The sequence below is a fragment of the Suncus etruscus genome, chromosome 6, assembly GCF_024139225.1.
Source record: "Suncus etruscus isolate mSunEtr1 chromosome 6, mSunEtr1.pri.cur, whole genome shotgun sequence".
Classification (NCBI taxonomy): Eukaryota; Metazoa; Chordata; class Mammalia; order Eulipotyphla; family Soricidae; genus Suncus; species Suncus etruscus.
Genome location: NC_064853.1, coordinates 44,725,325 through 44,746,945, shown reverse-complemented (window position 1 = coordinate 44,746,945; position 21,621 = coordinate 44,725,325). Strand labels below are relative to the sequence as shown.

Below are 21,621 nucleotides of genomic sequence, written 5' to 3'. Positions count from 1 at the left end.
CAAAATAGCTTTCTGGCCTGGTTGCTGTATCTTTGTATGCCACACCTTGCTGTGCTTAGCTCTGCACTTAGGGATCACCCAGGTGGAGCTTGGGTAATTAATATGGGGTGCCAGGATAGAACCTGGTTGGCCTCGTGCAAGGGAAGTGTCCTGCCTACTGTACTATTACTCAGGTGTTGGGTTTACCTTTACAAGGGAAATGGTTCTGTTCTGCAGATGTTGAACCTGTAAGTATATACCCCTGCGAGGTACTGCCAGCAGAAGCCAAAATGCATCCCAACCACCCCAAGCCCCTCCTGCCCACACAGCATCAGAAATCCATCTTGCAGGCAGCTAGCTGCAGGTCAGGGAGGGCTCAGCGATACTTCATGCTGGCGGCATTCAAGGCCAGTGTTCTACTTCTAGGAGGTAAGTCCAGGTCACACAGACACATTTGTTCAGGTATTTTATTTAAACTCATGAGAGAAATGGTTCGTGATTCTGAGTTGCCTTATGGAGAAGTACCCGCCCTCTCTGAAGAAAGCTCAGACCCTGTATTGCCCACAGGCTGCCTGATTAGAACAGCACACAACTGGTTCCTGAGTCAACCTAGTAGGATCAGGGGAAATAACTGAGTCTCTCAGGCAGGCCCTGCCCCCAGTGCCAAGCCTCAGGGCTGGTGGGCTGTGGGGAAGCTGCCAACCACTTGGTAAACCATAGGTTTTCTGTTTTCCCTTCCCTTTCCAAATCCCACAATTTCCTGTTGGGGAGAAGCTGTAATTAGTCCAATTCAGGCCTTAGATCCCAGCCAGAGGCACAGCTGCTGGAACAACTTTAGGAAAAACCTGGAAACCAAAATTTTTCCCAGTAGAAGGCTTGTGGCAAAGTTTTCCCCTAAGTTCTATTGAGACCAGATTTTCAAGTTCACTGCCAAGGGAGGACGGCAGAGCAGAGTCTGCCCCTTTGCAAGTACAAGGAGGCCACATGGCCTGGCTTCTGGGAAGGTGAGCCACCCTTAATGGAATTTGGCGACAATCAAGCCCCACATTCCTGCTTCAATGTCCTGGGAGGGAAGAGACGGGTACGGCCTTGAGACAAGCAGATGACAGGGATTTTGGGAGGAGGTGGTGCTGGGCTGGCTAGCTAATGTTCCCTCCTTTCAGAGATTTGCAGGAGACGCACCCCAGCTTGGTCATGAAGTCGGTCTGTTTCCATTGTGCGATACATTCCTCAGAAATTTTAAAGTCAGTCTGGAAAAAAACAGACAAAATTAGATGGTGGTAATGGTGGAGAGGGTCTGCAAGAAAAGAGTCTCACATGCTGAAGGGACTTCTGTAACACAGCATTTGCTTGTTTTTCTCTTGCATTTTTGCTTCTGGGACCACATCCTGTGGTGCTCAGGGCTTACTCCTGACTGATGTGGAATCACCCCTGGCAGGGCTCAGGGGACCATCTGTGATGCTAGGAACAAACCTGATGGCAAGGGCCCTTGCTTTGCAAGAGGGTGACCTGGGTTTGATCATCAGCATCCTATATGGTTCCCCAAGTTCCACAATAAAAAAAATCATCCTGGAAAGCCAGAAAGAGAAAATACTCATTTGCCACGTAGAGAAGAATGAAGGCAGAAACCACCACTGGGAACAAACTCTATTTAAACATTCTAATAAATGAGGTTCTGACTAGAAAAGTTGCACATGTACTGATGGTTCCATGAGGAGAGTGAACTGCTGCAGCTTTACTCACTAGGATAGCCCAAGAGCATCAGATTTGTTGACTTTTAAACTCAGGAAACAAAGACACAGAAATCAAGTTAGAGGCCTAAGGGAAAACAAGTGCCATCTGGACCCAGGTGGGCAGGAGGGACCCTGAAGGTCATTTCCTGCCACAGCCTAAAGCTCAGTCCAGGATGTGTCTGAAGTATCTCCCACAGGATCCCACCACAGTCAGTGCTTAGTGTATGTGCTGGCTCCGGGACTGAAGTAGGAGGGCTGGAGATGCAGGCAGGCTTCTGGGAAAGTGTAGTGGGCAGGTTCAGGTAAGAAGGAATGAGGGCAGCTTTTTACCTGCAGCTTCTCAAAGATTTTCTTCTTGGGCTTGAGCTCCTCGTCTGGCTGGCCCTTCTCATAGCCCTTCACAAATACTTTCTCGCCAGGAGCAGAGCCAGCGGGAGGGTCCAGGGGTTCAACCATGCGGCTTGCTCCTTCTCTGAGAGGACACAGAACCAGGAAAAGGTGAAGCTACTGACAACCTCCAGCTGCCCCGGGTGACCAAGTACAAGGGCAGTTATGTGGAGGTTCTAACAGGACTTAGTGTGTCCTCAATGAGTCCCAGGGTTGGGTTAATAAGGACTAAAGGGAAATCCTATGTCAAGAGAGACCCAAGCCTGGGCTTTTCAGGAGAAATGCCAAGGCCTTACCAGCCAGTCAAAACTGGGTTTGAATCTCGGCTCTACCTCTTCCTAACTGTATTTGGCCTGTGTATAGCGAATCTTTGATTTCTGAGTGATTAGACTAAATGTTCATTGCGAATTCCTGGAGCTTCTGCCTGGCATGTGGAAGGGCATCTTGTCAGCCAATTTCCCCTTCTATTGGGCCTCCCTGCATTCAACTGTGACCCCTCGCCCAACTAGAGTTGTCACTCACATAGATGCACATAGGAGCATGCCTTGGGACTCGACTCCTCTCATCTTCTGTGGCTTCAGGTTGCAGAGAACCACCACCAGCCTGTCCTGCAACTCCTCCTGGGGTACAAACTGCACCAGGCCGCTCACTACAGTCCGGGGCTCGGCTTCTCCTACATCGATCTTCTCCACATACAGGCTGTCTGCATCAGGGTGCTGCCAGTAACAGAGGTCCATGCCAGGGAATGTGACAGTGGAACACATGGTTGTTCCTTTGGCTGCAGAAAGAAGCAGCCCTTCCCCTTGGGTCCCCAGAGCACCCTCTAGCGAGAACTCTATCCAGGTCCCAAGAAGTAAAAGAATGGGTCTTGAAGATCTATACTACCATCAACCCAGGGCCAAGAGCTGAGTAAATAAGCCCAATATCCTGCTAAAAGGTAGGTGGATTCAATAGCCTGGGTTGTCTGGTTACCATTATGATAATGTATGTGTGCACCGGACGAGTCCAAGGCAGAAATAAACCTGGAAGGAAGCTAAAGACTTGACCAGCTGAAATGAAAGCTTTTTTTTTTTTTTGAAATGAAAGCCTTAACAGTTATTTCAAGACAGTCTCTCTTTTTTTTTTGGAGGGGTGGCACATACCTGAAGGACCTCAGGATTTACTCCTAGATCTATGTTCAGGGATCACTCCTGGCAGGCTTAGGGAATCATATGGGGTGCCAGGGATTGAACCCAGATCAGCCATGTGCAAGGAATACATCCTACCTGCTGTACTTTATCTCTGGCCCCATCAAGGTAGTCTTTTGATGGTCAGGTCCACAGAGTATAAAGCAAATTAGTGCTGGGAGGAAAAAGAGTGCAGACCGTCTTTTCACTATTTCTGGGGGGCTGGGGAGCAAAGTGGCTGATCCAAGCCTGCAGCCAGTCTAGACAAGCTGGGCATGCACCAGGTGAGAGCATCAGACCGGATTTAATGGATCAACAAGTTACTCTGACTAATATCCACCCCCTCCTGCCGGCTGTGTCCAGCTGTCCAAGGTCCAGAGACAGCAAATGGAAAAGCCTGGAGCCGGCAATGGGTGCTTGGTTTTGACTAGCAATATGACCCCAGAGGCGTTACTTCCCATTCCAGGCCAGGTTTCCTCCAGATGGAAACACACAAACCTGACTTCGCTCTGGGACATGGTGAAAAGTGATTACCTTTTCCACACTCAGGATTTTCCCCACACGGATGTCTAGCCGGGATGGGATGGCCTCTTCTGGTTCTGAATTCTTGGCAGGGCCTTTGGCAGCTGGTTCTGAGAATGAAAAGAACCAGAGGGGGAGATGGTGGTTGTGAGAATTGTCTGCCTTACCTAAGAGAAGTCAACAGCTGATTTCATCAGGAGAAAATGAGATTGGCAGGGTTCAGTTCAGGATCCCACCCACCTACCGAGTTACACCATCTGGGAAAGATGGGCATCCACCTTTGAAAGTGGTACACCCCCAATTTCTACCAGGCCTCTCTCTCAGGCTCCAATGTCATTAGCTGTCCTGGATCCTGTAATCCGGACACACCTGCTGGGTCTTTCTCACAAGATCATATTAGACCGATGTTGCAACTGTTTTTTGACCCTGGCCTTGTTTTTGACCTTGTTTCTTTCCTGTCTCCACCCCTCATCCTACCAGCTGGCTCCCTAGCCTCATGCCATGGCACCCCATTAACACAATTTCTCTCCTCTGGCCCCTTGGATTAACCTGGGGGCCCATATTAGATCCTCAGTGCTGGTCTACACTCTTGTTACTATTTCTTTCTCATCAGGGACTGGGAATGGAGTGAGTGAACCAGAGCTCCAGGAGGGTGGCAGTAGGGACAAGAGGTGAATGCATGCCAGCACTGATCACTGTCACGACTCAAATCCCTCGCCAGGAGTCCATGGGGTCTAACATTTGACTCATTCAGAGTCCTTTCCTTAGTGGCAGTCTGTGTCCTGCTGACATCATACCCACCCATGGACCTCTCCCTTTGGGTGCTGGCCTTACTCTGCTTTGAAGGTTCTGGGTAGGCAGCATTGGCCAGTTTCTTCAGGGCAGGGGTATTAAACTTTTCTCGGATGGGATCCAGCAACTTGTTCAGGGCAACTTCAACGGAATTCTTCAGATCCCCGGGATGAACAATCTGTGAAAAAAGCACATAGCAGATGGAATAGGCCCAGGCCCAGACCCAGGCCCCAGGACACTGAACAGATTCCTGAGTGTAGAATTCAGGGTTTTTTCCCAGTGCTCTTTTCTATCACTGCTGCCACAGGATTGCACTTGCTTGAGTTCCTACCCTGGGCCTCATATGTGCCAAGCATGTGTTTTACCCCGAGCTATATCTCCAACCTGTAGTAAAGCTTACACTTCAATTTTTTAAATTTTTGGGCCATACTCAGCAGTGCTCAGGGTACCATCTATATAAGGTACCAGAGATCAAACCCATGTCAGCCACATGTAAGACAAGCACATGGGAGATAATATGCTCTCGGACCAAAATCAGGGCCTTTTAAGCCATCTCTTTAGGCTGTTATGTCTAAGTTTTTGAATTTTGATTATATACAAATCTTCCAATACTTTATCTTATTGATTTGGTCCTTCATGTTAGAATAAACCTTTTGCTTTTTTTTTTGTTGTTGGTTTTTGGGCCACACCCAGCAGTGCTCAGGGGTTACTCCTGGATGTCTGCTCAGAAATAGCTCCTGGCAGGCACAGGGGACCATATGGGACACCGGGATTCGAACCAACCACCTTTGGTCCTGGATCGGCTGCTTGCAAGGCAAACGCCGCTGTGCTATCTCTCCGGGCCTAGAATAAACCTTTTGTGTGTGTGCCCCCCCCCACCACTTTTGGGTGCTGTAACTGGCATGTTCATAGCTAATTGTTGGCTCTGCCTTCAGGGATCACTCCTGGCAGGGCTGAGGGACCATAATTGGGTGTAGAGATCGAACCTAGGTCAGCTACACAGAAGGCAAGTGCCCTACCCACTGTACTATCACTCTGAACCCCTAGGATAAGTTGGAGTGTTAACTTTTAGGTAAGTTTGGAGAGTTATTATCAAATATTATTATTATAAGCTTGTGCCATTTTCCCATCTAATCTGTAAATCTCCTAAAATTTCATCTAACCCATTAATAGAATAGAAAACATTAAGACAGAACACCAGAGATAGCCCAGGAGTCAGATATGCAAGCTATGCATAAACAAGGACCCAAGTTGGCTACCGAGCACTGCGGGTCACTTATAAGAATCACCAGGTGTGGCCTGGGTAGTCCCCAGCTACTGGGTAACCCCCCCAGTCCAGTTAGCTGAAAACTGCAGGGAGTTATCCCTAGACCCTGAGCACTTGTTGGGAGACCAGAAAACAAAACATAATTAGAACTTGGTGAGGGTAAGATAGTTTACTCAGAAAGAAAAGCCTCTGCTATTACCTCAGCAGCAAAGTCTTTTTCCAGGTCCAAGTAAGCTGTGTAGGTTTTATTTCCACCCCACTTCTCATCTCTAAGGATCACAAACTCTGGAAGAAAAAGAATCCATATCAACAAACTCATTAATATAATGGTAGAGTATCACAGATGCAAATGGATTTGCAGTGTCTACCATGATTTCTTTTGTTTGTTTTTGTTTTAGGGCCACACTTGCTGGCTCTCAGGGTTACTCCTGGTTCTGCACTCTGAAATTGCTCCTTGTGGGGGGCCTGAGAGATAGCACAATGGTAGGGTGTTTGCCTTGAACGTGGCCAAACCTAGGAGATGGTGGTTGGATTCTGGCATCCCATATGGTGCCCTGAGCCTGCCAGGAGTGATTTTTAAGCACAGAGCCAGGAGTAACCCGAGTGCCACCGGGTATAAGCTAAAAACAAAAAAACAAAACAACAACAAAAAAAGAAATCGCTCCTGTCAGGTTTGGGGAATCATTTGGGATGATGGGAACAGAACCCGGGTCTGTCCCAGGTCAGCCGTGTGCAAGGCAAATACCCTGCCGCTGTGCAATTGCTCTAGCCCCTACCATGTGGTTTGTTTGTTTTTTTTTGTCCACACCCTGTGACGCACAGGGTTACTCCTGGCTCGCAGGACCATATGAGATGCCTGGGATCAAACCAAGGTCCATCCCGGATTGGCTGCGGCCTCGTGCAAGGCAAATGCCTTACTGCTATGCTACTGCTTTGGTCCCCCTACCATGTATTTTGAACTTTATATATTTTATTTATTTTTTTGTTCTTGGGCCACACCTACCCAGCTAAACTCAGGGATAATTCCAGGTAGGGTTCAAGGATCAAATGGATCAACTGAGAGCATTGCAAAAAGCATAATTTCTGTACTATCACATCAGCCCATATTATGAACTTTGTTATAAAGTTTGTTATATAATTTTGTTATAAACCTGCTGGCTTTTGTGTGGTATTGTGTATGAGTGTATACATGATACACCAGCAGTGTTAAGACTATGTAAGGCTTAAGAGAATGAACCCAAGGCTCCTGCAAGAATACCATATGGTTCAGGGGGGCCAGAAAGATAGCATGGAGGTAGGGCATTTGCCTTGCATGCAGAAGGACAGTGGTTCAAATCCCGGCATCCCATATGGTCCCCCGAGCCTGCTAGGAGCGATTTCAGAGCATAGAGCCAGGAATAACCCCTGGGCGCTGCTGGGTATGACTCAAAATAAAAACAAAAACAACAACAACAACAACAACAAGAATACCATACGTTCCAACCCTTTAACTGTCTCCCTAGTCCCATTAAAAAAATTTTTTTTCAGGAAGTGGGATGGGAGAAGGGGACTTGATTCACACTTAGCTGTGCTCAGGGGCTATTCCTGGCTCGCTTCTCGGGTATGAACCCTGGCAGTCCCTGGGGGACTATTTGTAGCATGGGATTCTAACTAAAGTCAGCAGGATTTTAAGCAAGTACCACAGCCCCATAACTGTCTCTCTGGCCCATTTTATTGTTTCTATTTTTAAACTCAAGAAGGATTAGATCTTACAGTTTTTTATTTCTTGTAGTTTAACATGCCTGCCCCATCCTCATTCCTATTTTCCTTGCCCCACTTAGAATTTAACCTGGTAGGGCAAAGAATAATATTAGGACACTTCACATGTATGAGGCTCTGGGATCTACCCCTAGCACTGATAAAAAACAAAAATAAACAGGGCCCGGAGAGATAGCACAGTGGCATTTGCCTTGCAAGCAGCCGATCCAGGACCAAAGGTGGTTGGTTCAAATCCCGGTGTCCCATATGGTTCCCCGTGCCTGCCAGGAGCTATTTCTGAGCAGACAGCCAGGAGTAACCCCTGAGCACTGCCAGGTGTGGCCCAAAAACCAAACCAAACAAACTGACCCCCCCCCCACACCACCCAAACACATAGACACATATACACCTCAAACCAAAATCCCCACAAGAAATCTAACCTGGTCACAAACATCAGGACAACTAATAGCTCCATGAATACAGGAGCAATCAGAGCAGAGACTGTTCTTGGAGGGAGACCAACACAGCAGATTTCTCTTTCCACCTCTGAAAAGAACAGAACAAAGGGTCTTACCAGACTTAAGGGGAAAGAGCACGTGCTTGATGAAGGACAGAACCCCATTGTTCTCCACGTTCCCTGGTTCACAAAAGGCCTTCTTTAGTTTTTTCTTCACATCCTCCTTCCGATCCAGGAGATCAATCTTGGACTCCTAGAAGCCATGGAGTAGAAGAGGACCTCTTGTGGTTGAAAGTTGGAAAGACTAATCTGGTTGGTTCTTTGTTTTTTTTTTTTTTTTTTGGGTCACACCCGTCAACGCTCAGGGGTTACTCCTGGCAGGCTCGGGGACCATATGGGATGCTGGAATATGAACCACGGCCCTTCTGCATGCAAGGCAAACACCCTACCTCCATGTTATCTCCAGCCCCTGGTTCTTTGTTTTTTTAAATTACTAGCTCAGGGATTACTCCTGGCTCTGCACTCAGAAATTATTCTGGGTAGGCTTGGCGGACCATACAGGATGCTGGAAATCGAAGCCAGGTTGGCCATGCATAAGACAAATGCCCTACCTGCTGAGATATCACTCTGGACCCTTTTTCTTTTTTTTTTTTTGGACCCTTTTTCTTTTCTTTTTAAATAAGCACTTCAGCAAAATAAGAATCAGCATGAAAGAACATCATGTTCTTCACAATATATATATATTTTTTTTAACAGTTTTTTTCTTTTTTTTTTTTTTTTTTTTTTTTGGTTTTTGGGCCACACCCGGTAACGCTCAGGGGTTACTCCTGGCTATGTGCTCAGAAGTTGCTCCTGGCTTGGGGGACCATATGGGACACTGGGGGATCGAACCGCGGTCCGATCCAAGGCTAGCGCAGGCAAGGCAGGCACCTTACCTTTAGCGCCACCGCCCGGCCCCCTAACAGTTTTTTTCTAACATAACCCTCAAACCTTCTGCACACTACTTTGTGGTTTTTATTTAGCTTTTTTTTTTTTTTTTTGGGGTTTTTGGGTCACACCCGGCAGTGCTCAGGGGTTACTCCTGGCTCCATGCTCAGAAATTGCTCCTGGCAGGCACGGGGGACCATATGGGACGCTGGGATTCGAACCGATGACCTCTTGCATGAAAGGCAAACGCCTTACCTCCATGCTATCTCTCCAGCCCCCACAATATATTTTTATTTTGTTTTGTTTTGGGCCATACTCAGTGGCTCCTGGCTTTGGAGACCATATGGGACGCTGGGGATCAAACCCAAGCCCATCCTGGGTCAGTTGTGTTCAAGGCAAAGGTCCACTTGCTGAGCTATTGCTCTGGTCCCAGTAAGACTGAACTTTAGCAGTAAAAAAAGTGTTTGAAAGTATAATTGCATTCTATCAAGACTGCTTCTGTTTTCTTTAGTACTCAAGAACTACTGGAATTAACTGCCTAATTTACAATCTTCATAACACAAATTGAGAATTCTAGTAAACTGCTCTTTTGAGTCCTCAATCTCCTATTCTCTTGTTGATTTCTTACTCCTGGTGGTGCTTGGTGGACCATGTGGGATGCTGGGGGTTGAATCCAGGTCAACCAAGTACAAGGCAAATGTTCCACCTGCAGTACTATCGCTCCAGTAATTCTTGTTGATTTCTAAATTTAGTCAGTTGGTAACCTACCTCTTCTGACGAGCTCATTTTGCTTCCAGTTAATCCAGGAACCATAGGATTCATTAGATGGACCCGTTTTGAGTATCCAAGTGCAGGGAGATACTGAAGGTTAGGAAGAAACACACAAAAGAAGTTGATGAGTATAAATTCCTTCTTTGTGCCTCAATCTTCTCTAATCTGAGCAATAATTTAATATGGTTTCTTTATATCTTTCATTACAATCTTTATTTCCTACTATATGCAACCTTTCAGTGGTGATTATAAAATGAAAACTTTTTTTTTTTTTTTTTTTTGGTTTTTGGGCCACACCCTGTGACGCTCAGGGGTTACTCCTGGCTATGCGCTCAGAAGTTGCTCCTGGCTTCTTGGGGGACCATATGGGACGCCGGGGGATCGAACCGCGGTCCATCCTAGGCTAGCGCAGGCAAGGCAGGCACCTTACCTCCAGCGCCACCGCCCGGCCCCAAAAATGAAAACTTTTCATATTGTTTTGGTTAGCTTATATAATGAAGTTGTTGGTTTATAATTTCATTATAATAATTATAAAAAGCTGAAAACAGGGGCGGGAGCAATGGTACCATAAGTAGGGTATTTGCTTTGCACCCCATATTTCAGCTTTTTCTGTTGTTTCAATTTTGGGCCACACCTGGTAGTGCTTAGGGCTTACAGAACCATACAGGGTGTTAGGGACTGAAGTAGGATCAATATGTACAAGTCAAGGGCCCTATCTGGCCTATGAAAGGGAAATGAAATCTATAAAAAAAAAAAAAAAAAAAAGAAAAAAGAGAGAACCAAGAGGCCAGAGAGATAGCACAGTGGTAGGGCATTTGCTTTGCTTGCAGAAGGACGGTGGCTCGAATTCCAGCATCCTATATGGTCTCCCAGGGGGTGATTTTTGAGCAGAGAGCAAGGAGTAGCCCCAGAATGATGCCAGGTGTGACCCCCCCCCCCTTCCTGGCCAAAAAAAGAAAAGAACCAAGAGACAAAGAAGCACAATATATATATTAAAAAAGCACAATATAATGCTGAATTTAACAGAAGACAGGACTAGTGCAATTGATGAAAAGTCAGCGTATAATATTCAAACTCATATAGAAGAAACTTAGTGACTACTTTCCAGCTGAAAATGTCAACCCACAGAAATTTTTTCCTTAGATACCATGTTTTTATTTTTGTTGTTTGTTTTTCCCCCTCTTCTCTCTCTTTCTCTGGAGAAGTCCTATGGGTTGACATTTTCCTTTTTTTTTTTTTTTTTTTTTTGTGGATTTTTGGGTCACACCCGGCAGTGCTCAGGGGTTATTCCTGGCTCCATGCTCAGAAATTGCTCCTGGCAGGCACGGGGGACCATATGGGACGCCGGGATTCGAACCGATGACCTCCTGCATGAAAGGCAAACGCCTTACCTCCATGCTATCTCTCCGGCCCTGGGTTGACATTTTCAGCACGCTGGAAAATAGGCCAGATAGGCTCCTGGAAGGTTCAAGGGACCATATGGGATGCTGGAGACTGAACCCAGGTCCCCAGGTCAAACATATGGAAGGCAAATGCCCTGCCCACTGTGCTATCACTACGGCACCTCTGTGTTCTCTCCCCTACACTTCTCTAAGTAAATTTACTTATTTATTTTTTTATTTTCGGGTCACACCTGGTAATGCTCAAGGTTTACACCTAGCTCTGCACCATCGAACCATTTCTGGCAGTGCTGGGGGAACCATATGGAATGCCAGGGATAGAAACCATGTTGGTTGTATGCAAGGCAAGCACTCTATCTCTTGCCCCAAAGTAAACGTTTATTACTTCTGGTTTTTGGCCACATCCAGCAGCACTCAGGGATTACTCCTGGCTCTGTGCTCAGAAGTAATTCCTGGCAAGCTCAGGAGACTGACTATAAGATGCTGGGGATTGAACTCAGGTTAGCCACGTGAAATCAAATGCCCTACCTGCTGTGTAATTGCTCCAGCCTCAGCAAACTTATTTTATTAAAATTATTTCATTTCACAATTTAAAAGAAAAGGAAGGGAGGGAGGGAATGTTAACCCACAGATTTAAGCTCAGCAAAATCCATGCAGAATAAATACAAACTGGGCCTGGAGAGATAGCACAGCGGCGTTTGCCTTGCAAGCAGCCGATCCAGGACCAAAGGTGGTTGGTTCGAATCCCGGTGTCCCATATGGTCCCCCGTGCCTGCCAGGAGCTATTTCTGAGCAGACAGCCAGGAGTAACTCCTGAGCACCGCCGGGTGTGGCCCAAAAACAAAAAACAAAAAAACAAAACAAAACAAAAAAGAATAAATACAAACTACAGCTAGAACCAACATTGTCAAAACTGTTAATACCGGGGCCGGGTAGGTGGCGCTGGAGGTAAGGTGTCTGCCTTGCAAGCGCTAGCCAAGGAAGGACCTCGGTTCGATCCCCCGGCGTCCCATATGGTCCACCCAAGCCAGGGGCGATTTCTGAGCACATAGCCAGGAGTAACCCCTGAGCGTCAAACGGGTGTGGCCCAAAAACCAAAAAAAAAAAAAAAAAAAACTGTTAATACCACAAAGAGCATATTTTTCTTTTGGGGCCACACCTGGAAGTGCTCAGAGCTTACTCCTGGCTCTGAGCCCAAGGATCACTTCTGGCGGTGCTCAGGGGACAATGTATGTGGTATTGGGGATAGAACTCAGGTTGACTGTGTGCAAGGCAAATGCTGTACTATCTCTCCAGTTCACAAGAAAATATCTATTGTTGCTGTTTTGAAGCTACATCTAGTGTAATTCAGGGCTAATTTCAGCTACATGGTTGGGAGTCACTCCTGGTGATGCTCAGGAGAACAAATAATGCTGGGGTTTCTGTATGCAATGTATGCACTCAACCATTGAGTCATCTCTCTGGTCCTAGTATTTTGCCCCCTATTCTTCTCCCAAGAACTGATGATCAAACCCAGGGCATCATACATGCAAAGAATGAGCTGAGTTAAATGTATGACCCTAAAAAACACATGCTTTTATTATTTTGTGGTAGTTTTTGGGCCATACCCATGGAACTCAGGGCTTACTCCCGGCTCAAGGATCACTGAGGTGCCAGGATTGAACTAGGACTGGCCACATGCAGCAAGCAAGCACCCTAGCCCTGTGTTATTGCTCCAGCCCTAATCACTATGCTTCTTACTCTCTGAAAAAAACTCAGTTTTTTTTAATCTATGAAACAGGGAGAATAGTAACTAATGATTCTGATCCATGGAATTGGCCATGTTCAACCCACTTTAATTGTATCCTTGAAGCTCAAAAGAAAAGATGAGAAAAAGGACACTAACCTTCTCTGCAAAGGTGAAAATTTTTCGTTGATCCACACCTCCAAATTGGGCATCTACTTTCAAATACTCTTCATCCAAGGCCTGTGGAAGGAAACACATAAACATAAACTCTACTGGAATTCTTCTATGTATTTAAGATCAGACACTTTCTAAAGCCACTAAATTTTTTTCAGAAGGTAAAATCAGGAAGCAAATGTGCACCTTTCAGCCTCCCTGCTGGCGTCACAAGCTGCATGAACATTTGCTGGCAGAGAACAGTATTTTTTTTGGGGGGGGGGGGTCACACCGTTTGATGCTCAGGAGTTACTCCTGTCTAAGTGCTCAGAAATCGCCCCTGGCTTGGGAGGACCATATGGGATGCCGGGGAATCGAACCTCGGTCCTTCCTTGGCTAGCGCTTGCAAGGCAGACACCTTACTCTGGCATCACCTCTCCGGCCCTGAGAACAGTATTTTGTGTGGCTACCATGAATGAGAAAAATAAGAACATGGGGGCCAGAGACAGTGTACTGCAGGCACTATGTTTGCTTTACACTTAACTGACCCCAGGTTCAATCCCCAGAATCTTGTATGGTTTCCCAAGCCCATCAGGAGTGAACCCTGGGTAGAGGCAGGAGTAAGCCCTGAGTTCTGCAGGTGTGGCCCAAAAAACCAAATTATTCTTAGAAGCCTGACAGTCTGGTGGAGAGGAGAAACCTGTCAGGTTAAAGGTACCAATCGACTAAGGCCACCTCTAACAAATGTCACAGTAGAAAGGGGCCAGAGTTATCGTACAGCAGGTCTATTGCTTTACCCACCGTAAGATCACTCTGGCTCCCACTCAGGTTCCTTTCTGCTCGCCATCCTCACAGACCTGTTCATCATTATTTCCCACCTTCTTTTTTTCTTTCTACCACCACAGAGGCCTTCACTCCATGCCCTGCTGTCTTGACTCCTTAGCCCAGGTCAAGGTTTTTACTTTCTTGTCTTTCAGTGGTACCCTCAGGTGACAATCTGAGCTCTTAGCTATTGTTCTTCTTTTGTTTTGGGGATACACTTCGCAATGTTCAAGAATAATTCCTGGGCCGGAGAGATAGCACAACAGTAGGGCATTTGCCTTGCACACAGCTGATTCAAACAGACGGTAGTTCGAATCCCAGCATCCCCTATGGTCCCTGTGCCTGCCAAGAGCAACTTCTGAGTGCAGAGCCAGGAGTAATCTAAGTGCTGCCAGGTGTGACCCTCTCAAGAAAAGGCAAAAAAGAATAATTCCTGTCTCTGCACTCAGGAATCACTCCTGGCAGTGCACAGGGACCATATAGGGTAAAAGACAAATGCCCTTCCTGCTGTATTGATCCAGCCCACTTGGCTACTTTTCAAACCTTTCACTATCTTCTGTCCACACTCTTGAAGTTTGCTTCTACAAACACAATCAATCATTCATGGTTGTGTGAGCTAGTCATTTCTTTCTTTGTGTAACCACTTGTTCTTTAAAGCATCTAGGTTCATCATTGTTTTGTTTTAGGGCCATACCTGGCAGTGCTCAAGAGTTACTCCTAGCAAGGCATAGGGGTTGTGGGTGGTGGAGAGGCATCTGGGATGCCAGGAACCAAACCTAGGTCATCTATGTGCAAAACAAGTGCCCTATCTGCTGTACTGTCGCTTATATTAACTTATATTGAAGTTATGCTTACATATTTCTTTCCCTTTTGTTTTTGTTTTTGGGTTACACCTGGCAGCGATCAGGGGTTACTCCTGGCTCTGCTCTCAGAAGTTGCTCTTGGCAGGCTTGGGAGACTATATGGGATGCAAGGACTCAAACCGGGGTCTGTTCTGTGTTGGCCACATGCAAGGCAAATGCCTTATCGCTGTTTTCTCTCTGACCTCACATATTTCTTAAAATTAAAAACATTAAAATTGTGTGGAAGAAAAAATTATGTGGAAGCCTTTTCATTGGTGCTTGGGGAACATTAAGGTCAGGCCTAGCAGTGCTTTGGGGTCCATGTCATGCCGAAAATCAAATGTCATAGTAACATTTGTAGCACTCATCTGCCACCTTTACTTTTTTTTAGTTTTAGGACCACACCCAGAGTGCTCAGAGATTACTCCAGGCTGGGGATAGGATATAGGATGCTGTGGATTAAACCAGGTCAGCCACATGCAAGAAAACCGCCCTGCGCTATCACTCTGGCCTCTGATCCACCACTCTGAGCTGTCTTCTCAGCCCCTCATTTTCTCATCAGCTGGACAACTGGCTTCTTTTTTTGAGGGGGAGGACACACCTGGCAGCACTCAGGGGTTACTCCTGGCTCTGCACTCAGAAATCACTCCAGGTAGGCTCAGGGGACCATATGGGATGCTGAGAATCGAACTGGGGTCTGTCCTGTGTTGGCTGCGTGGAAGGCAAACACCCTGCTCTGTGCTATCTCTCCAGCTCCGCAATTGGCTTTTTGAAGGTGGAGCCTGGCTCAAATTCTTCACCACTCCACATTTCTTTCTCAGCTCTCATATTTTTTTTTTTTTTTTTTTTGGTTTTTGGGCCACACCCGTTTGACGCTCAGGGGTTACTCCTGGCTATGTGCTCAGAAATCGCCCCTGGCTTGGGGGAACCATATGGGACGCCGGGGGATCGAACCGCTGTCCGTTCCTTGGCTAGCGCTTGTAAGGCAGGCACCTTACCTCCAGCGCCACCGCCCGGCCCCTCAGCTCTCATATTTTTTTTTATTTTTTTTTTTTTTTGTTTTTTGGGCCACACCCGACAATGCTCAGGGGTTACTCCTGGCTGTCTGTTCAGAAATAGCTCCTGGCAGGCATGGGGGACCATATGGGACACCGGTATTCGAACCAATTTGGTCCTGGATCGGCTGCTTGCAAGGCAAATGCCGCTGTGCTATCTCTCCGGGCCCAGCTCTCATATTTTCTTTTCTTAGGGGGTGGGGGATCTATACCTAGCAATGCTCAGGGGCTTCTCCTGGTTTTGCTCTCAGAACTACTCCTGGCAGTGCACAGGGAGATCATATGGGACTCCAATTATCTATCTTCTCTCCAGTCCTTCTTTTTCTTTTCTTTTCGGTTTTTAGGTCATACCTGGCGGTGCTCAGGGGTTACTTCTGGCTCTGTGCTCAGAAATTGCCCCTGGCAGGCACAGGGGGCCATATAGGATGGCAGTATTCGAATCACCATCCGTCCTGTGTTGGTCGCGTGCAAGGCAAACACCTTACCACTGTGCTATTGTTCAGACCCCTCCAGCCCTTCTTTCTGCCACTGTGATTGGAGTGGTTTTGTTTGTTCTACGTTTCTGGGCCACATCAAATGATGTTCGGGGTTATTCCTAGCTTTGCACTCTGGAATCACTCCTGGCAATGCTCAGGGGACCACGTAGGGTGCCAGGGACAGAAACCGGGTAGGCATGTGCATGCAAGACAAGCTCTTATCCACTGTATCGTTGTTCCAGACCCAAGAGCCACATTTAACTGATGAGAGGCTACCATATCGTACAATGCTAATCTTGAATGTCTCCAGACTTAACTTTTGGAAAGATCACTAGGAGGTGTTATAGAAAGACCTGATTTTCTTCCAGCAAACATCACAGAAATTTACAGTCAAGCTCATCTACATTTTCTTCCCACCCTGCCGAGATAACAAGAGCTGAGAGCTTGATTAGCATTTCTCTACCTTCTGCTTCACCCAAACACATACACATGGTGTATTCTGTTTAATAGAGAAGAGGGTCCAGTATACTAATGACTAATGACTAAAATTGATTTTAACATATGACTCTAAAATTCAGTTTTAAATAAGACATTAGAATTAGCATAAAGACATGAAGTTGGAGAGTTCATGGCATTGCTAAGAGTGACTCCTAAATACCCAACTAAGAGCAGCCCTAGGCACTGCTGGGAGTGGCTCCCAGACCAAAAACAAAAGAAGATAAATACTTGGCCGGAGAGATAGCAAGCAGCTGATCCAGGACCAAAGGTGGTTGGTTTGAATCCAGATGTCCCATAAGGTCCCGGTGCCTGCCAGGAGCTATTTCTGAGCAGACAGCCAGGAGTAACCCCTGAGTACTGCTGGTGTGGCCCAAAAACCAAAAACAAAACAAAACAAAAAAAAAGATAAATACTGTCTTGCTTAAAGAATAGATGGGAGATAGCATGGAGGTAGGGCATTTGCCTTGCATGCAGGACAGTGCTTCGAATCCCAGCATCCCATATGGTCCCCCATGCCTGCCAGGAGCAATTTCTGAGCATAGAGCCAGGAGTAACTCCTGAGAACTGCCAGGTGTGAACCCCACCCCTCCAAAAAAAAGAAAGGTAGGTGATGGAGACAGTACAGTAGATAAGGTGCTTGCTTTGCATGTGGCCTATCCAGGTTTAATCCCATTTTAATTTTAGCACCCCATGTGGCTCCTGAGTCCTGCTGGGAGTGATCCCTGAGCACAGAGACAGGAGTCATCCCTGAGCACTGTCACATGTGGCTCAAAAAAAGAACATAAAGTATGGACTTAAAACTAAAGAAGCTGGGGCTGGAGAGATAGCATGGAGGTAAGGCGTTTGCCTTTCATGCAGGAGGTCATCGGTTCAAATCCCAGCGTCCCATATGGTCCCCCCGTGCCTGCCAGGAGCAATTTCTGAGCCTGGAGCCAGGAATAATCCCTGAGTAATGCCGGGTGTGACCCAAAAACCACACACACACACACACACAAAAAAAAAAAACTGAAGAAGCTGGCCTGGAAAGTTAGCTCAACGGGGACGGTATTTGCCTTGCACAAGGCCGACCCAGGTTCGATCCCTGACATCCTAGAGTTTCCCCTGAGCACCACCAGGAGTGATTCCTGAGTGGAGAGCCAGGAGTAACCCCTGAGCATTGCCAGATGTGCCCCCACCAAAAAAAAAAAAAAAAAAGAAGGTAAAAACAAACACAAAAAAGAGAACTGAAGAAGTCAAAGAATGTTCAGAGAGTAGATGGGGGCGGGGCTGGAGAGATAGCATGGAGATAAAGCATTTGCCTTGCATGCAGAAGGACAGTGGTTCGAATCCTTGGTCGAATCCTGGCATCCCATATGGTCCCCAGTGCCTGCCAGGGGCAATTTCTGAGCATAAAGCCAGGAGTAATCCCTGAGCGCTGCCAGGTATGACCCAAAAACCAAAAAAGAAAGTAGGGGTCGGAGGGATAGCATGGAGGTAAGGTGTTTGCCTTCCATGCGGAAGGTCGTTGGTTCAAATCCCGGTGTCCCATATGGTCCCCTGAGCCTGCCAGTTGTGATTTCTAAGCATAAAGCCAGGAGTAACCCCTGAGCACTTCCAGGTGTGACCCAAAAACCAAAAACCAAAAAAAAAAAAAAAGTAGATGAGGAAGAGGAGGTAGACAGGAAGGCATAGAGCACAGAGAAGGAACAACAGGTACATTTTATTTACTTTTTTGGGGGCTGGGTCACATTCAGCTGTGCTTAGGACTTATCCCTGAGTTCTTACAGGCTGGGTTCTATATTCAGAAGTGAAATCCTAGCAGTAGGCAAGGGATCATATGTGGTGTTGGGGATTGAACCACATGCAAGGCAATGCTTTTACTATTTTTCTGGGCATGAATACATTAGTTTAATCGTGCCAAGAGAAGTTTATGGCCAGTAGGTTGAAACAGCAGAAAAGGTCACCTGGTGAGCTACCCAGTCCATCCATCTAAGGTACCTGTAGTCCAGGGTACAGTAGACCACTCAGCAGAGGGTGTTCCACCTGCTTGACCACTTCAGCTCCAGCTTTCTTGGCATCATGTTGTGTGACCACGGAGGAGAGTCTGTACACATCTAGGGTGTATTCTCTGAGGAGGAAACAAGGGGACAGCTATAAGACTGGGTTCAGGGCGGGGAGGGGGTGACAACATGACTCAAGGGTCTGAGAACAAGCTTTGCAATGCAGGAGCCTGGGTTCATTCCCTGGTACCCCATGATCTCCTAGAACCACTGGAAATGATCCCCAAACACAGAATTAGGAGTAGCCCCTGAGCACTGTCTAGTTTGGTCAAAAAAAATGACACCCCCCCCAAAAAAAAAAAACCCAAATTAATCCCCCCAAACTGTTTTTTTTTCCTTTATTTTTTTTTGGGGACACTCAGTAGTGCTCAGGGTACTCCTGGCTCTGCATTCAGGAATTATTCCTGGCAGGCTTAGGGAACCATATGGAATGTTGGGGATGGAATCCGAGTAGGCCAAATGCAAGGTAGATACTACCTGCTATGCTTTGCACTTTTCCTTCCCATCCCCCTTGGGTCTAGGCCTCAGTTTAATCCCAAAGCACTCTGGTTTACTTTCCTAATCTTTTTTGGTTTGTTTTGCTTGTTTTGTCTTATTTGTTTAGTGCTCAGGGCTTATTCTGGACTGGAGATAGAGCCAGATTGACCATGTGCAGGCAAGTACTCTGTACTATCTTTCTAGCTAAGCATAAGCATTTTTGTAGAGCTAGCACCTAGAACAGTGCTTATTTTTCAAATAATAATCAGAGAAAACAGGCTGGAGTGATAGTTGAGCAATAGGATGCTTGCCTTATAGGCAGTGGACCCAGGTTCAATCCCTGGCACATATATGGTCCCCCAAGCACAGCCAGGAATATCCCTGAGAGTAGCAAGAAGTAAGCCCTGAGTCCAGTTGGGTGTGACCCAAATAGAAATAAAGCAAAATTTTGAGCCAGCATGGAACAAACAACAAAAAGAAATTAAGTATGGGCCAAAGTGATAGTGGAAGGTGCTTGCTTGACATATACACTGTTGGTCCTCAGCATCCCATGTGGTCACTGTAGTCCCTTGAGTCCTCCAGGGTGCAAATTCCTGAGTGCAAAGCCAGGAATAACCCCTAAGCACTGCTGGGTGTACTCCTCCCCCCAAAAAAGAAATTAAACTTCAGGAATCCTATTAAGGCTGTAGATTGAAAATTATGCTTCTATCAGAATGTTTGTATGCTCGATTAAAATTGTAAAGTGGGGGGCTTGAGAGATAGCACAGCAGGAGGGTGTTTGCCTTGCATTCGGCCAAGCCAGGACAGATAGTGGTTCAATTCCTGGTGGTTAGATCCCTGGCATTCCATATGGTCCCAAGCCTTCCAGGAGCAATTTCTGAGCTTAGAGTCAGGAGTAACTCCTGAGCGCCGCTGGGTATGGCCCCCAAACAAAACAAACAAAATTTCAAGTGGGGGAGGGAATGAAATTTGAAGTGTATAATAGTGGAGAATGGAAAATAACATGAGATGAACTGAAGAAAAAATTAAGGGCAAGGGAGGTATTTAAAGCAGTACAGCATATGCCTTAAACGAGATTGGTCAGAATTAACCTTTGACAAAATACAGTCCCCTGAGCACTGCTAGATATGGCTCTGGTAGTCACATTGAGTACCGACTACCAAGCAAATAAATAAAAAGAAAAAATATTTTTTTTGTTTGTTTGTTTGTTTTGGGCCACACCCGGCAGTGCTCAGGGGTTACTCCTGGCTGTCTGCTCAGAAATAGCTCCTGGCAGGCATGGGGGACCATATGGGACACCGGGATTCGAACCAATCACCTTTGGTCCTGGATCGGCTGCTTGCAAGGCAAACGCTGCTGTGCTATCTCTCCGGGCCCAGAAAAAATAATTTTACTTGTTGGCAAGAGATCTGGGTTCATACTTGATTTTTTTTTTTACTTATTATCTATATAAACTTGGAAAAGTTAAATAAAAATATTTTTTTTTTTGTTTTTGGGCCACACCCAGCGACCTTCAGGGGTTACTCCTGGCTCTGTACTCAGAAATTGCTCCTGGCAGGCATGGGGAACCATATGGGATGCCGGGAATAGAACCCAATCCATCCCGGGTTGGCTGAATGCAAGGCAAACACCCTACTGCTGTGCTATCACTCTAGCTCTGAATAAAGTATTTTTTTCCAGCTTCTATAATCTTTATTAAATATTTGACAAGTTGTATCACTTCTTACAATGAATTCAACAGGTGACATTACGCTTTTGCTGTCAGAAAAACAAGTGACAATTTCTCTTGAGATCTCAAGAAAAAAATAAAGCAGAAAGGATTTGTCCTTAAATTAAGCATTTCCTGTGAATATCAAATTTAACCTTATTTTAAAGCTTTTCAGATTGTGAAAATGAGCATTTGCCATAAATTGTCTTTCAAAAAATGTCAAAGTTGTTTGGTTTATAATTGTATCAAATAGCACTTGGATTCTGATTAGGAGGTGGGTTTACAATAAAAAGTCATGAAATGTTTAGAATTCATATGGAATGCTTGAAACTTGTCACCTTAAGAGTCAGCCCCCTCCACCCCCCCACCCCCATCCCGCCTGGAAAGATAGCACAGCAGCGTTTGCCTTGCAAGCAGCCGATCCAGAACCAAAGGTGGTCGGTTCAAATCCCGGTGTCCCAAATGGTCCCCCGTGCCTGCCAGGAGCTATTTCTGAGCAGACAACCAGGAGTAATCCCTGAGCACTGCCAGGTGTTCTGAATTAAATTATATTATTTTATATATTTATGTATAACATATTATTATTATTTGCATTGATTAATAAAATATTTTTATTTGTTTTTGGACCACACTTAGCAGTGCTAAGGGCTTACTCCTGGCTCTGGCTCAAGAGATTACTCTTGGCAG

General features: G+C 46.1%; 1 protein-coding gene across 1 annotated transcript in view; it reads right to left on the bottom strand.

Moving 5' to 3' along the window:
* Positions 1-432: 432 nt before the first annotated feature.
* YARS1 (tyrosyl-tRNA synthetase 1) overlaps positions 433-21,621 on the bottom strand; it is a 31,371-nt gene continuing 10,182 nt past the window's right edge. Inside the window, exons 4-13 of the mRNA XM_049774788.1 lie at positions 18,688-18,817; positions 13,024-13,104; positions 9,736-9,828; positions 8,158-8,293; positions 6,046-6,131; positions 4,622-4,757; positions 3,800-3,897; positions 2,622-2,815; positions 2,043-2,184; positions 433-1,229 (exon numbers count right to left, since the gene is read on the bottom strand). Coding sequence (XP_049630745.1) covers positions 1,119-1,229; positions 2,043-2,184; positions 2,622-2,815; positions 3,800-3,897; positions 4,622-4,757; positions 6,046-6,131; positions 8,158-8,293; positions 9,736-9,828; positions 13,024-13,104; positions 18,688-18,817 — 1,207 coding nt within the window. The 3' untranslated portion in view covers positions 433-1,118. The remainder of the gene's footprint in view (positions 1,230-2,042; positions 2,185-2,621; positions 2,816-3,799; positions 3,898-4,621; positions 4,758-6,045; positions 6,132-8,157; positions 8,294-9,735; positions 9,829-13,023; positions 13,105-18,687; positions 18,818-21,621) is intronic.